This window comes from Thermobia domestica, chromosome 3 (genome assembly GCF_964235325.1).
Source record: "Thermobia domestica chromosome 3, izTheDome1.hap1.1, whole genome shotgun sequence".
NCBI lineage: Eukaryota > Metazoa > Arthropoda > Insecta > Zygentoma > Lepismatidae > Thermobia > Thermobia domestica.
This window is the reverse complement of record NC_137456.1, coordinates 129521337-129537959: the sequence shown is the minus strand read 5'-3', so window position 1 is coordinate 129537959 and position 16623 is coordinate 129521337. Positions and strand designations below refer to the sequence as shown.

The following is a 16623-nucleotide window of genomic DNA, read 5'->3' as shown; positions in this document are numbered from 1 at the left end:
GACTTCCAAACAATGCGAATTCAACTCCCAAAGTAGTACATCTATAATATACTAGTTGCAATAAAGGAATAAGAATAAAATACAGGGTGTCCAATATACAATGCAACCCGGAGTTTGGGATAGTAGAACTTTTGAACCTGAAGTGATACACGAATAATGGTTATACCAAAATGAAGCCTTCTCATGCATATATTTTTAAACTAGGAAGCAACGATTGAAGTACACTAGGAACCACACAGTGTTGCCAGATGTAATCGAAGGTGTAAATATTTTTTTTTTTTGCAAAACATGTAAATTGACTCATAACTCATACGTATGGATGTTCTGTCGTTAATTTTCAGTTTATTTAGTTGGAGTGGCTTGGAAACTATGGAGCAGAAAAAAGAATATTTCATTTCCATCGATAACTAATCCGATGAAGCCTCTGTAAGGGGGAACTAGGGAAATCGTAGTTTTCATAAATTAACACTCTGAATTGGCAACTTTGCTTATGTTCCAGTGCATCAAAAGGTGTGTTAAGGATCTGTCTACATTATGCAGTTCCTCAAAGCAATGAAAAATAAACTTTGAAATTATCATGATAAAACGTTTACTTATATGCACCCGGCAACACTGCTACTATCAGAAATGAGTTACCAGCTCCACAGCGGATACTGGGAGTGTTCCAAGGATCTTATAAAATAGAGGATCTGCCCTTACAACAAAATCTTGAAGCCATATGTCACTGTTTCGCCACCCCTAGTCTGCCCACTCCGCCCAATAGGATCGCAATGTTTTGAGCCAACAATCATGGCGAAAACGAAAGTAGCCAATCAGACGATGGCAGAAACGAGAGTAGCCAATCAGACGTGTCGATGCTTGGTTGTTTTTGGCTTCATCGATTTAATAGGATGAAGATACATATGGGCAGATCCTCGATTTATAACATCGTTGGAGTGTCCCCTGTTTTGATTCAAACACTGGTTCACACGTTTCATCAGGTTGGCAGCAACTTTACGAAGATTAGAAGTTTTAATGTTCTCAATGGTCTCAATGGCACTGCGAATGTTCGTTTCCAGGTCCTGAATAATTCTAGAATGGTTCTTGTATATACCTCTTGATGTAAATAGCCCCATAGAAATGAATAGCAGTGTTGCCGGGTGCATGTAAGTAAAAATTTTATCATGATAATTTCAAAGTTTGTTTTTCATTGTTTTCAGAAATTGCATAATGTAGACAGATCCTTAACACACCTTTTGATGCACTGAAACATAAGCAAAGTTGCCAATTCAGAGTGTTAAATTATGAAAACTACTATTTCCCTTGTTCCCCCTTACAGAGGCTTCATCCGATTAGTTATCGGTGGAAATGAAAAATTCTTTTTCTGCTCCATAGTTTCCAAGCCACTTCAACTAAACAAACTAAAAATTAACGACAGAACATTCATACGTATGAGTTATGAGTCAATTTACATGTTTTGCAAAAAAAAAAAAAAAAAAAAAATACACCTTCGGTTACATCTGGCAACACTGTGTGGTTCATAATGTACTTCAATCGTTGCTTCCTAGTTTAAAAATATATGCATGAGCAAGGCTTCATTTTGGTATAACCATTATTTGTGTATCACTTCAGGTTCAAAAGTTCTACTATCCCAAACTCCGGGTTGCATTGTACATTGGACACCCTGTAGAACCGGTTTCTCTGAATGCGTATCAAAAAGACATTACTCGCTATCTCTTGCTGTTTTTGCTTTATAGAGAGTAGTAATGAAAGCAGAAATTCTAATTGATGTTTATCGCTTCCGTTTCGAATCCATTATGCGATCAGTGTTATAACCGAAAACAGTAGATTTTCACCACCTTCGGTTTGAACAGGTGGATAAAAGTTGAAACAAAACATTTTTTAGAATGCTGATTCTGTGTAAAAGAAAAAGTTTTCGATACATCTTACCAGTTTTACTCTAGGGAAATAAGTATTGAAACCATTAAATTTCAACCGCTTCCGGTTTTCTGTAGAGTACTGCATGTGGTGATGGTATGTTCTCTTGAGACACTGAATCGATTGCAAAAATTAGCTTCTTGATATCTTCCACTGTTTTTGCTCTGTAGAAGTTAGAATTGAATTTGGAAGTAATAGCAAATTTGAACCACTTCCTGTTTTGGTGTGAAATTGCAGATAGTCATGAAATCTTGAGACTCTGAATCTCTTTCCAAAAAAACTGCTTCTATCTATCTGTTACTGTTTTCGTGCTGCGGTAAAAAAAAAAAAAAAAAAAAGTTAAAATCTGAAAATGGCTAATTTCAGTAATTTTTGATTTGAATATAGGATTAACGGAAGAGATGGAACCTATTGTTGGAACGCTATCAAATTACAAAATTGATTCCAGAAAATCGCTTGACGATATCTCTTACTGTTTCTGCTTCGATACTTGCCGACAAAATCCGTTTCTTTGAGACTTTCGACCTCATGCATAGCACAGTTTGGAAGTCTAACAATTCTATGTAAAATCTAAATAAATTATGAATGAATACAAAAAAAAAAAAAAAAAAAAAAAAACTGGTCTCGATTTTTTGAATCTGCTATAAACCTGCCTCATAATTAGAATTCTACAGACTCGTAGTTTTGCCATAGTGTTGCTGACAATATATGTTTATTTTTATTACTTTCTGATATACAACAACTCATTTGTAATAAACATACATTAATCTGACCAGTAGTCAATGCAACATTTGGGTACTTCGTTGAAAATAGTCATTCAATCTCTCCTACATTTGTCATATATTTGGACAATTTTTATTATTTCAATATTATTATCAGTTCCGTTTTCTTTTCTAAGATTATAATGTTTTCCATATTTTGTATACTTAAAAAGAGCCAAATATATGTAAAATCACAAAGAAAACTTTGAAGATATCTTTGCAATTGTTTGTCTTTATGGAAAATGTGCTTTGAGTGTTCCAATTCGTATTTACATATTTCCTTCACAGAATCAATACACTGTTTATTTTATGGAAAAAATATAATTTTTAATATACGTTTCTCCTTGATTAATTTATACAGGCTTATGGAAGAATGTGGTATTGTTATGTACTGTGATCTCCATGCTCATTCGCGGAAGCATAATATATTCATTTATGGCTGTGAAGCAAAAAATTCTGACAGACACTTGCAGGAGCAAGTCTTCCCCTTAATGCTACACAAGAATGCAGCAGATAAGGTAAATTTGGGATAAATAAGGCTAAATTGATTTATAATTTCAATGGGTTTTAGGGTTAAATAAACTAAATTTCAGATTTTCCTCTATTAATTTGTTCCCAAGTGAATGGTTTGTAAGAAATGTAGCTGTATGACAATAGTTTATTCAGTGCTTCAAGTATTATCACTTTTTAGATTTGGTTAAATTCTATTCTAGTAAGAAATTTAGGGTTGTATCTAAATTAGTGTTTTGGGAGAGACTTACGTACATAATGTAAGTACTTCCTTGTTGCAAGAATGAACATTTTTTTTTGTGCTGAAATATCTAAGTTACTGTATTGGTCAGTTGAAAAACTTTATATATATATATATATATATATATATATATATATATATATATATATATATATATAGTTTTTTCAACTTTGATATGGGAATTCATATGAGGATAATATGTGATCTCAATGTAATCAATGTAATTTTTCTGTAATCCTATGTCCTTACGTCTAATATTTGTCAAAAAATTTACATAATGTTTCTCGTAAACTGATGCATTTTAATGCTACAGCTCACATATAAAAAAAAAATGCAAAACTTGCGTTCAATGTTTAAATTTAGCCTTAAAAAGGACCTTAACGTAGTTCAGGAATTATTATATATACCTATAACATTCCTGAAGATTTAGTAGGAAATATCCTAACAAAGAGATTTACGGAAGTGTCATTCACCAATCTCAATGAAACTTTGCACACTTGTAGAACATCGAAAAATAATCGACACGTATTTTTTTGTTTCTGCAATGGTGAAGATTTAAGGGTAGAAACCAGCGTTTGAACTTTAGGGTTGGTCTCCAAGTATAGACAGAAAACAATCAGTTAATATTGAAAAAACACTGCCAGGAGGGTTTTAGGACAGCTGATTCAGAATCTGACGTCAAAATTACAAAATTCAAAATGGCAGATTCAACATAGTGATTACAATTACAAAATATCTTCTGGTTTGAAATTCTCTGCAGTTAGCCAAGAACAATTATAGTTGGCAGGGGTTACTACGAGAAGGTTGCAAACCGATTTGAAACCCCTTTCTATTGATTTGAAACTCATTTATTTTAACGGAATAATTGATTAAAGTGAATCTCTGCGCATCTCCCTATTCGGGGTGCTTATGTATAGTGAGTCCCCGCCTCTCACTATATCAGAACTTCATATATCCTCAATTGTTATAATTATGAATTTATTGAGAAAATGCTTCACAGTAATACTATTTCGTAAAAAAAGTGTGTGATGCATAAACATTGTTTACACCAAGCTCACCTTATTACAGTAATAACTGTGACAAATCGCAAAATGCAGCACAATCATTTTCCAAATAACTGTTTTTGTATCACGCATATCTAATAAGATTTGCAAATCTGCAAGAAGAAAACTGATTATGAATGAGTGATTTGGATCTAAATTATATTACTACGGAGATGTAAATTTATGTTAGAGTTGTAGAGGATGATATCAGTAAAATGTCTCAAGAAGTTTTTCCACGGCCTAAAGACGGCCCATCAAGAGCTGAATCCTACCAGTTGTTAGTGCAGTTGAGGTACTTTTTTGTTCGTAAAATAGGTTGAAAATTGATGAATTGTGATTACTCCACGAATCTAATAACAAAATGGACTTTACATTAGACATTGGGAAACAAACCTCTTGAAACCATAATCTCACAAGACCTGCTGTTAATTTTTCCGAATTTAATGCTTTTACAAGGACATTTTCAGATTAAAAGAGATTGTTTTGGACTATAGAGTAAAATGTTCCTTTCTCTTCCTGCAAAATAATTAACAACAGTGATAACACCATTTTCAGAAATTAAAGGCTGTATGGTGTAGCTATGAGTCATAGATTTATTGACTGTGCCAAACTTTCTACTGTTTGTGTCTTTGTAAACGCTATAGTGAGAGGTGCAGAGACTCACTTTAATCAAGCATGCCATTAAAATAAGTACAGAAAGGGATTTCAAATTGGTCTGCAACCTCCTCGCAGTAATTTCTGCCAACTATAATTGTTCTTGGCTAACTGCAGAGAATTTCAAACCAGAAGACATTTTGTAATTTGGATCCTATTCTTTATCAGCTGCCCTACAGTTTTCCCCCTGGCAGTATGTTTTCTTCTAAATTAAATGAATATTTTCGGTCTATGCTTAGAAACCACCCCTAGCGTTAAAGGGTGATTTCCACCCTTAAATCTTCACCATTGCGGAAACAAAAAAATTCGTGTCGATTATTTTTTGATGTTCTACAAGAAAGATGCAAAGTTTCATTCAAATCGGTGAGTGACACTTCCGTAAATCTCCTTGTAAGTTGCTTTCAGACGTACCCGTGATACAGTTTATCCACATTTAGATTTAGATTAAGAGAGATGCGTATTTTATGATTTTCTCTTATAACATTTGTCCATTTCTATTCGTTGGTAATATGTAAGTAGAGTTTGTATTACAAGTATTTAAATAAGATTTGATTATGGCGAAACATTTTGATTCTCTTCTATAGAAATGCAAGTTTTTTTTTCTTATTATGACTAAAAAAATGGAAAGTTTGCTAAATCTTATAGTATACTTTCATATGTTGACATTTAATAATGTAAACATTTATAATAATTTTGTCACTAGATATACAGTATAATAATTTTATCACTAGATACCGGTATACTAGATGTATAGTATAAAAATTCATGCTTACATTTTACATTTTTCACTTTTCTTTTGTTTTTTATATTTTAGTTTTCTTTCGAGAATTGTAAATTTAAGATACAAAAATCAAAAGAAGGTACTGGTCGTGTTGTAATCTGGATGATGGGAGTAGCGAATAGTTATACCATGGAAGCCTCATTTGGTGGATCTTTACTTGGGACCCGAAACAATACACATTTTTCTACAGCTGATTTCGAGTCTATGGGAAAGTATTTCTGTGAGACATTGCTGGATTTTTGTGATGAGGATCCGGCCAAGGTAGGTGAACATTTTACAAAATGATCACAATGCTCTCATGATATAATACCAGTTATCGGAAGACAGTTCGAAAGGTTAAAATATATAAGTAATTTCCAATAAATTCTGTTTCATTGCTCTGTTAGTGTTTAACATTTTAAACGGCATTCAGTGTGTCGATTTCAAATATGTAATAATCTGGCGTAGCGCCACTTGAAAAATATAACCTTATGTTTGGTTGGCAACACTGTTAATCTGGTAGTATATCAAAATATGTAAAAAAAATATATATGCTCATATTAATATTTGCAGTGTGTAAAATTTCAGTGTTTTTATCTTTTGGTTTAAATGATACAAGGGCGTTTCAAGATAAATGGTCCACCCTGTATATTCACGATTGGTTGGTCCGAACTCCATTTCAAGCAGAGACACTGTCTCACATAGCCTCTGTGCTGTAAAGGGATGCTAGACTCCAATGAATTACTCTTATACTTTCACTGATATTAAGTTTGATAAACATGCAAGTAGAATAATTTAGCTAACAAAAAGGATTCGTTGAATGTATTTTTTTCTTTCAGTATTTAGTACTAACAAGGGACAAGCCTCGGATATGTATCGGCTCCTTATTTGCCTTTCTTTATGAAAAGTCAGTATGACCAAGGTGAAGTTTCAATACATTATATATATGAAGTTTAAACTTTACATGGTATTACATTCTATGTGATTATTAGGATCAGACTAAAACTTATATGTTTTGAATGGGAAAATAGTAATTAATCACTCTTGTATTTTTCTTTTCTTTTACCTCTTTACATGCACTGTCAATGTGGAACCTGCAATGGTAAGACAAGTTACATAATTTAGTAGTAATACAGAAAAACAAATTGTGAGGCCTTAGAGTAAAAAAAAAATGAAATCTTTGAGTTTTACGTCCCACGGTTATGCCGGTTAGGCTAAAGGAGACGGTGGCCTTAGAGGACTTAAGAGTATTTTGTATAAAAATAAAATTTTCTTACACCACTTTCCTTTCGTATAAATTTGTCATAAAACTATCTAAATTCCTTTTCATCCTTAATTTTTAATCCTTTATTTATATAAAACATTGTATTTCATTTATATTGACATACAGGTAAATCACAAAAAATATTTTACAACTCTCCATTCAGATTCTTTCTTCAAAAAATTCCTCCTACTTGACAGGCAAATATGTCACGAATTTGTTTACCTCGACCGTTTATCTTCTTTCTTGTCCCGAAAACATTTGTGCTTAAAGAAGAATGGCATAAGCCTTTCCTCACTCTTTCATTGTTTTTATTATCAGTATGAGAAAGTTCTGAGTTTTGTAAATCTATCTTTCATGCAAAAATGGATTCTCTTCATTATACGCTATCACATTTTTACAATGAATTAGTAAGAAGAAAGTACCACTGGTAATCAAAAACCGACAGAAGGTCAGAAATTGATAAGTCAATCATTCATTGCTTGAAGTGTTATGTCAAGAGTAATGGATGAGGCGTCTTGGAAGCAGGGGCGGATCCAGGGGGCGATCGGAGCAATCGCCCCCCTCCAGAAGAGGAAAATTTCTTATTTTATATTATATATATAAATAAAACCCATCCCAAAGTTTGGAACCCTTAAAAGTAGCAGTATGACAACCCACCGCCCCCCCCCCAGAAGTCGGTCCTGGATCCGCCCCTGCTTGGAAGCTATTTTCTTCCAACTGTCTTAGAAATTATCTTCATATTAGACTACTTCCATCATTCCTTGCAAAGCTTAACAAACATATACTGTCAAGGGATAAATAGAATGCGTACTTATAAGAAATGTTCACTTTACTTTCTTCCTTAATTGATAACTTGATTAACTAACCTAAGATTCTACCAAATTTCACGTTGAGATCAAATGGAGTGAGCACTCTCTTAAAGATCCTTGTTCTCTGATTATTTCACACGATATTTGTATCATTTTCCTGCATCTACCAGAATATATCTGTATGTTGTTGATATCACTCAATCTATTTCAGAAATATATTTCTGTCATAATTTATTGTAACTAAAGGGCATAATCATGTGACGTTAAACTGAAAGATTTCATTTCATTTCCATTTTATTTTAACAATATTTCTGAAGTTGATATTTTCTTACTTTTTAGAACTAGTTATTTGAGGGTTCTAACGTACTGTCCTTTTAGCAGGAAATATTTCAAAGGAGGAAATATTTAAATATATTGTACGGTGAAACGCAATAAGATAATTTGTATATATAGTATAAATTTTGTGCGTTATTGAAACAAAACTCTCTAGAACAAAAGGTCCTGAGTTATAGTATTCATGGTATACAGATACATGTAACTATATCGTATCTAAGAACCTCGTATAGTAGAAATATTAAATAATACGTTAAATTATTATTGTACAGGCACGCGAATTGAAATTTTTGTTTTACGGCATAAAGTGAAACAAGTTTGCATACCTAATTTCGGTGCACTGATTTGAAATATATCAACTTTTTCGTATCAAGTAACTATTTTCTATAATGCACAGATGAAATAGTTAATTATCTATTGATTAGTAATAAATAGTCAGTATCAATGACAATATCAAACGCGTATTACCCTTACTACTAACAATAAATTGTAATGATAACTGATATAAAACGTTCAAAGAAAATTAAAATTATGTCAAGTTCACCAAGTACAAATTATCTACTCCGTCATTTATTTTCAAATGTGCGCTGTTTCGACTTGCATTTGTGATCTTCCGCGTGTTATTTCTCATTAGACATTAACAACAATAATCTAGCATCATAAATACGTTCCATCAACCCTATTACCGCATTTCCATCTCGTTAATATCTTGGTGGCACGTCTTCCACTATTCTTCATTGAAAATAGTAAAAATGAGAGTGGAGGAAATGTAACTTCAAACTTATGTAACATTCCAGTTCATTCATTTTTTAAACACGGGTTTCAAAATCTGACCGTATCGATCATGTTTGACATTGTCCAAAAGTTGCTGGTAACATTTACAAACGAGTCTCACGCATTATATTTCTGAACGGACAAGAGCTTTCGAATCTGTTGATCATTAAGTGTCATTCCTATGAAAAAAAAATGAATGAAATCTTTGAGTTTTACGTCCCACGGTTATTCCGGTTAGGCTAAAGGAGACGGTGATTATGAAAAATAAATGAAATGGTGGAAAGTAGAAAATGGGAGGAAACGGGAGAGCCCCGAGAAAACCCACGAGTGCGATGTTTGTCCACCACAAAGTCCACAAGTTGCGAGCTGGGATCGAGCCAGGGATTCCAAGCACCGGAGGTGATGTCATTTCTATGATTTAAACAACAGAAATTAGAATGTTTATGCAGAATATATACTATTATGTAAATAATTATGTGGAATATATAGACAACAGAAATGTTTAAACTAAATATTGGATACAAGGACCATCATTGTCCAACGCTTTGATAAGTTGCTTCATTGTACGTAATATATAATGTAGGTATCAGAGTAGTCCGAGAGTCAATTCATTGGGACTAAATTGACCTCTGCTGATAAAAATCAAGCTTGAATTGTTGTTCATGAAGTCCCTACAACCTAACATACACTCAAGGCATACGCACCATCCTGTCTTTGACATGTAATGTAGTAGATGACACAATAGTTTTCAATCTTGAGTTGAGTTGAGTTGATTTTGAGTCTAATGTCCCTTTCAGCAGCAAGGCTATATGAGACGTGTACCTACTGATTAACGTGGAATCCGAACCACATGAGCTCCCGCCGGGAATCGAACCCGGGTCTCCTACGCCAAAGGCACGTATGCTAACCGCTTAGCCACGGAGGAGCTTTTCAAGGTCTTGATATGAATGGTCGATCAGATAGAGGCAGTCTTATCAGGTTAGGTAAGGAACGAGCTTACGTTTAAACAGACGTACATAACAGAGGGGAAAAAAACATTTTGAAATGTCTAATCATTTAAGTTATTGTTCTGTAGACCCATTAAATGCCAAAAATCTGTACGTGCTAGGGCGAAACTTTAATTAGAGTATTAATTTGATTTATGTCACAACGTATCATGTTGCAAAATCTTCGCACGCCTATGTTGTTACTTCTTCGAAATAATATATTATAGCTGTTTACGCGGATTTTCTCAAAATATATGTACTTTATTTTTGAAGGTACAACTTCTATACGTAGGAAAGACTGAGGAATAAGATTATCAACAGGCTTGCAAAAGAAGGATCAAGTGCTGATGAACCAACAAATATTGAACTTTCTGATTATTCAAGGTAAGTCTGGTCTAAATTCTTTCAAATCTTGAATGTTAATAGACTCTAATGCCATTATTATAGATTTTTTTTTCGTGCAGATACATACGGTATGTTGTATGATAAATAGAGAGTCAAACCTTGATTTTCCTCTTGCCTTACTGATGTTCTGCTATTATTATTTACATTATAATACAATATATAACAGTTACTGTTGATGTACATTTTATTACATGTGTTTTTTTCAATCGAACAATAGTGTTTTTAATTATCTAATAATTTAGTTCGTACGAAATATAAAATTTTTGATTGTTAAAACTTTCCTAGGCAACTTAAATGCTTTGCATTATTTATTAGAACTTCTTGGTGGATTGAGGTGGTGGCCGGATGGATAAGTACACGAGCTTAAAGCTCTTTTTTTTTTTTTTTTTTTTAATTGTTTACTGTTCACAGCATTTTACTATTAGACCAATTTTAGTTTGATAGAATCATTAAGTTACGTAAAACAATTTGAAAAATGTCTGACACTATTCTTCTCCTTATCTATTACATTATTAGTGTTAACAATTATACGTAGAACCGGCCATTCAGCTCAATGGCCGGGTCATTTTGGTTACAGCTCATATTGTGTCTTTTGAATCAATTCCAATATCGAAACAGTTTTAGTGGTAAAGTTGACATGGCTTTATAGCCAGGACTATAACTATAAATACTCGCAAGGATTGAATAGAATATAATAGTACTCTTTCAAAATTCAGATGTATTACAATACTTTAGCAGGACGTGGAGTGAAGTTTATGTAACATTGAAATAGAGCCAAAACTCAAACAGTAAATGACGACTCACGATGAGAAAATTATAAAGTTGTATCGGAACAATAAGTTAGCTTCGGAAACATATGTGTGCATGCTGTTGTACCCCGTTGCACACAACAAGGTAAATAGTTACGTTTCCGCCGCTGTTACTCTCGCCTATGCCAACTCTTTTGTTTACCCTTGCTGACCTGGAGGCAGTGAAGTTAATGCTGTGTTGCAGTTTAATGTACACCCCTAAAATTCCCCCAATCAAGTACGGCCGTACGGATTTTTCTCTTTGACGTGACGTGGCAACGCAACAGCCTAGTCCATTCAAGGACAGGAAGTCATCAGCAGCCAACGACAAGCGCGCTGTTTGGTGCTGTCTTCTGATTTAGAAGGTAGTGCTACGTGACTGGAAGACGTTTCATACAGAAGTGCGACTATAAACATTCATCCACTAGGTATATCTGAAATAGTATTGCACTTGTCAAAGTAACGAATTCTATGCTGCGGAACATCAAGAAAATCTATCTCCAAGAATACTCGGGATATTCAGGAGGACCAAAGGGACTCAATCAACTGACAACAATACTTAGTATTTATCAACGTTTGTAGATGAAAGCAGTCATAATACCTGTTTATACGATCTTCAACTGCGGACCACTAAAGAACGAAAGGCCAATTGAAATAAAGTATAGTGCATCACCTGTTGCATAAAAAGTAGAAGTTTGTATTGAAACAGGACTATCTTTACCTATCGAAATGTGAAAATATTCATGCCATTAGCTACCACAATATCCACAAAACGAGACGTAGATGTTTCTGTTCGTTTTCTCCTAGTTTCTTCCTTCATTTGATTTTTCTTTTAAGAACCAATCATAATAACAGTATACGTTGATCAGTGTGAAAATTATGGACACTTACCTAATATCTAGTATGTCCACCTTTGGCTCACAGGACAGCAACAATGCGGTTTGGCATCCCTTGGTGTGCAGATGCTATGCAAGAAAACAGTTGAATGAAAGGGAGAGAGGGTATGGGTAATTCGGAGAGCAGTTGTGGTGCATTGTCGTAGTGTCAAAACAACCTCTCCCGGAGACAATATTTGAATGACTTCGCACGGGGAAGAATCGTCGGGAATCTCCAAAGAGACGAAGTATGACGAGTGTGACTCAGGCGTTTGATATTGTTTACAGTATTGTTGCACGTGCATGAGGAGCATTCCGAATAACAGGCAAAGGTGTGCGAAGAAAAAGTGGTGGTCAATCCCGGTCAACTACAGCAGAGGACGATCGCTACATTGTGAAACAGCAAGAAGGACCAACGTCAAACACTGGATGCAATTGCTAACATATTTAAGAGGACTGCAAGCCCCCCCCCCCCCCAATATCACGCTCTACAGTAGCATGTCAACTGTTTCGAGGTGGTCTCTTTGCCCGATGGCCAATACGTTGTACTTCGTTGACAACACCCGGACAACGGCGCCGCCGTTTGTTTTGGTACTAAGAACATCAGAACTGGACCAATGAGAAGTAGGGTTGCATTCTCTTCTGAGACTAGAGGGCATTCAGTCTTAGTAGTGATTCTGGACGTGCATTCATCTGGCGAGAGGTGGGAACACGCGTTAAATCCAGGTATATTGTCGAACATTATAATTTTGATGGTCTAGTGTTCTTATGTGAGGAAGGATAACGCTCTATGAGCATACCGACCGCCTAAGTTTTGAACACAGCATATTCTAGTATGCCTACCTTTGGCTCACAGTATATCAACAATGTGGCTTAGTATGTCTTGGTGTGCAGACGTAGTGCAGCAGTGCCTTGCCGTGCAGGTGATCACAGGACAACTGCAGTGCTTTGGTGTGTAGATGTAGTGTGCCACGCCTCCAGTCTGGCATGACTCACCACATCTCCACACAAAAGTCACTTAATTCTGTGACACTGTATTCTTTCTCCATCTGCGTCTTTTTAGAAGTGTAGCCGACTCAAACTTCTTCTTTATCGATGATAATGCGTGACCACATCCCATAGCGCAGGTTGCAGAACTCTTGGAACGAGACAGTCTTGGGAAGTAACGTAACGCAAGTAACGCGTTACTTTTTAAGTAACGTATCCTAGTAACTAGTAAAATAGTTCATTATCCTATTTTTTCCAAAGTAACTGTAACGGTAACGCGTTACAAATGTTTAAGTAACGTACGTAGTTTGTGTTACTTTTTCGCGTTACATTTCGGATGAGTAACTACAATATATGTATATTTTTTTTTTCGGAAACAAATGTTTCTTTCCTGTAAGTGAATTTCTCAGAATGGAACAATGGAGCATGAACGATGTTAGTGACCAACAATTCCTGCACTGTTCGCCTTTTCCCGTTTTGCCTTATGATCTCTAGCAATGAAATTAGCATGTAAAACCTGTTATCACTTTTCATCTTAATGCAAGGCGGAATGGGAAATCTCGATGTGCATTTTCCTGTTTCGCCTTACGAACTTTACGTTGGTAGGGTTGCAAATACATTCATAGATACAATTTGATTTGTTTATTTACATAACAAAATATAGTATTGGAAGATGAGGACAGCTTCAGGGAAACCACGTGTACTGATTGCAAGCACCTGGAAGATTTTGTCTTAGATTTTGACAGCTCCAAATCAATACGTTCAGCGAGTGAACTACGAGTACAATGGTACTGGTAGTCTATTTTACTTTGAATGGTGTTGTTTTTATAAAGATGGAAAACGAAAATATTTTATCGTTCGAACATTTGAAAGAATACTTTTTCTTAAAAGCTGAAGATGATGATGAACAGCAGTGGCGTATTTAGGGGTGGGGCTTCCGGGATTAAGCCTCCCCTCCCCCGAAATCTTACTTACTATAGTAAAGTATATAAAATATCTTGCAGAATTTTCACATTTTCAGGCAAAGCCCTACCGAAACAAAATCGTAAGTACACCACTGCTGAACAGAATTTAAAAGTAAAGTGGTGCCCCGGCGGGAAATATTTATCAACAATTAGGGTGCCATAATGAACGACATTCAGTAAGGGTTTAATATGCATAAACGGTGTTCTGATGAGCAGGCCTACTTTATTGATGTAATGTTGATGGTATGTAATATTAGGGTTCTTTTAGATCAGTTTGCTTTGCATATCCTAAAGTCCCGTTGATCATAGAGTTTGGAACAACTAGCTTTAAAAAGCATGTATCGATTTTAGAGTTATTGGCAATTTTGATTCACCCCCAGTTCATGTGTTCTCATTTCGTCAGTTGTAGTGTAATGTTTCTCTATACTCTGTATTTTTAATTTTACATAGCAACGTTGTTATTATTATATAATTAGTTTAGCAGAATAATAATAAGCAACTATTTTTTCTAACGCATAGGGATGGGCACGAGTCAAGCTCGAATCCAAGTCGAGTCAAAAGTAATATTCTCGAGTCGAGTTCCGAACCGATTCACTGTTTTTGGCGTCGAGTTTCGAGTCGAGTCGAGTTTGATAAGTGGCTCGCTCGTTTTAATTCGTTTTGAAATCATGGCTGATTACACTGGAAAGCGAAAGCCATGAGAAATGTAAGATAAGCAGTAATATGGAATACTTTTAGTGTTGCTCACGAGAGGGGACATTGCTCGCATCTCCTCTCGTCTCGATAGCGAGACTACAAGAGATTTTTTATAACAAGCTTAGCTCGGCTCGGCTTAACTAAGCCGATGGCTCGAGCCGGCTCGCTTAGGGTGAACTATCGGCTCGAGCTGGCTTGGTTGGGATAAGCCATCTGCTCGGTTCGACTCAACTGAGCGAAGGGCTAGCCGACTCGGTTGGGTGAGTTGTTGGCTCAGCTCACTTCTCGGTTTGAGTCGATAGTGAATGAGCTGTGAGCCGATCTGCTCGAGTCGTTGACAATTCTAAACCCGAGCCGAGCAGTTTTGAAGATATTTGGCCAGTGCCCTATAACTTTTAACAACATTTGGCTCGAGCTCGAATACTCAACCTAGGCCCTCAACCAAAATTCAGAGGCTCGTGAACAATGTCCTTTACCCCTAGACTTCACGACTACCGAGGTTGGCAATCAACTACTTTTTTAGTATTCATATATAAACCGCCTATCTTTCATGTTTATACACAGTGTTGTTGTTGTTATAATAATAATAATAATAATAATAATAATAATAATAATAATAATAATAATAATAATAATAATAATAATAATAATAATAATAATAATAATAGAAGAAGAAGAAGAAGAAGAAGAAGAAAAAGTTGTAGTAGTAGTAGTACCATTGATAATAATTATATTGTCTATGTTAGATACTTGAAGGTAGTCCTCGAAACTATACACCAGATTTGACTCGACTCGACTCGAAACTCTACCTGAATTCGAATCGAGTTGAAGGAAATTTTTCAAGCCGAGTTCTCGGGTCGAGCTCAAAGATGTCTGTTTCTAGTCAAATCGAGTTTCAAAGAAAACTTGCTCGAATTCACTCGTGCCCATCCCTACGAGTAACGCAGTATGGCATTTTAGTCAATGTTACATTACATTAAAATGTTCATATAGTTGTCAAGTAAAAATTTGTCCTTGCATTTACATAAACCGATTCAGAACATGCAATAATAATAATAATAATAATAATAATAATAATAATAATAATAATAATAATAATAATAATAATAGCGGTAGTAATAGCAGTACGGAAAACTGAAGTAATAAGATTTTTTCCACATATTTAAAGTTTCGGACCTAAAAATAACGCGTTACTAACGCGTTACATTTTAGGAGAAAGTAAAGTAACTTGTAACGCGTTACATTTTTACAAGTAACTTACCCAACACTGGAACGAGACGATATTCGAAAATGGACTTGTCTACCTATTCCTCCGATTTGAATCGAGCACGTTTGGGATGTTTGAGAGATATCTTAGAGCACGTTCAGATTCACACACACACACACACACACACACACAAAAAAAAAAGCGCTGATCGAGTAATGGAACTCCACACCAGAACAATTCATTACTAACTCTGTGAGCAGCATAGGAGCACGTTGCAGTGCATGCATCGCTCTCTGTGGTGATCACATGCCCTTTTAAGGACCATTTCAATCTTTATGTAATGTCAGAGGTGGCATTATGAGTTGCCGTGCTTTCAGTGTAAGTTATTGCATTTGAATAAAAGTGACGTTTTTGTTTTTGTTTTTATAACCACTTGTTTCTTTCTGTTGTTCCCCTATCATATTGTAACACTACTTTCTATGTATAATTCTAGTTTCACTAATCTATGCCACTGACTGACACGGACTGACACAACGTGCGAACTAACCTTCGTCCTTAAGTTTTGCACATCACTGTATAATGGAGCCACCACAGTTCCATCATTATCCTACTACGCTGTTGCCCTGGAAGATGACCGGTTCTGATCCG

General features: G+C 35.2%; 1 protein-coding gene across 2 annotated transcripts in view; it reads left to right on the top strand.

Annotated features, from left to right (window-relative positions):
* The window catches only part of LOC145680733 (uncharacterized), a 118086-nt gene that overhangs the window by 77312 nt on the left and 24151 nt on the right, over nucleotides 1-16623 (top strand). For both annotated transcript variants that reach the window (XM_081751690.1, XM_081751689.1), the window contains 3 exons: nucleotides 3040-3196; nucleotides 5941-6168; nucleotides 10345-10436. In XM_081751690.1, the coding sequence (XP_081607816.1) occupies nucleotides 3040-3196; nucleotides 5941-6168; nucleotides 10345-10436 (477 nt within the window). The remainder of the gene's footprint in view (nucleotides 1-3039; nucleotides 3197-5940; nucleotides 6169-10344; nucleotides 10437-16623) is intronic.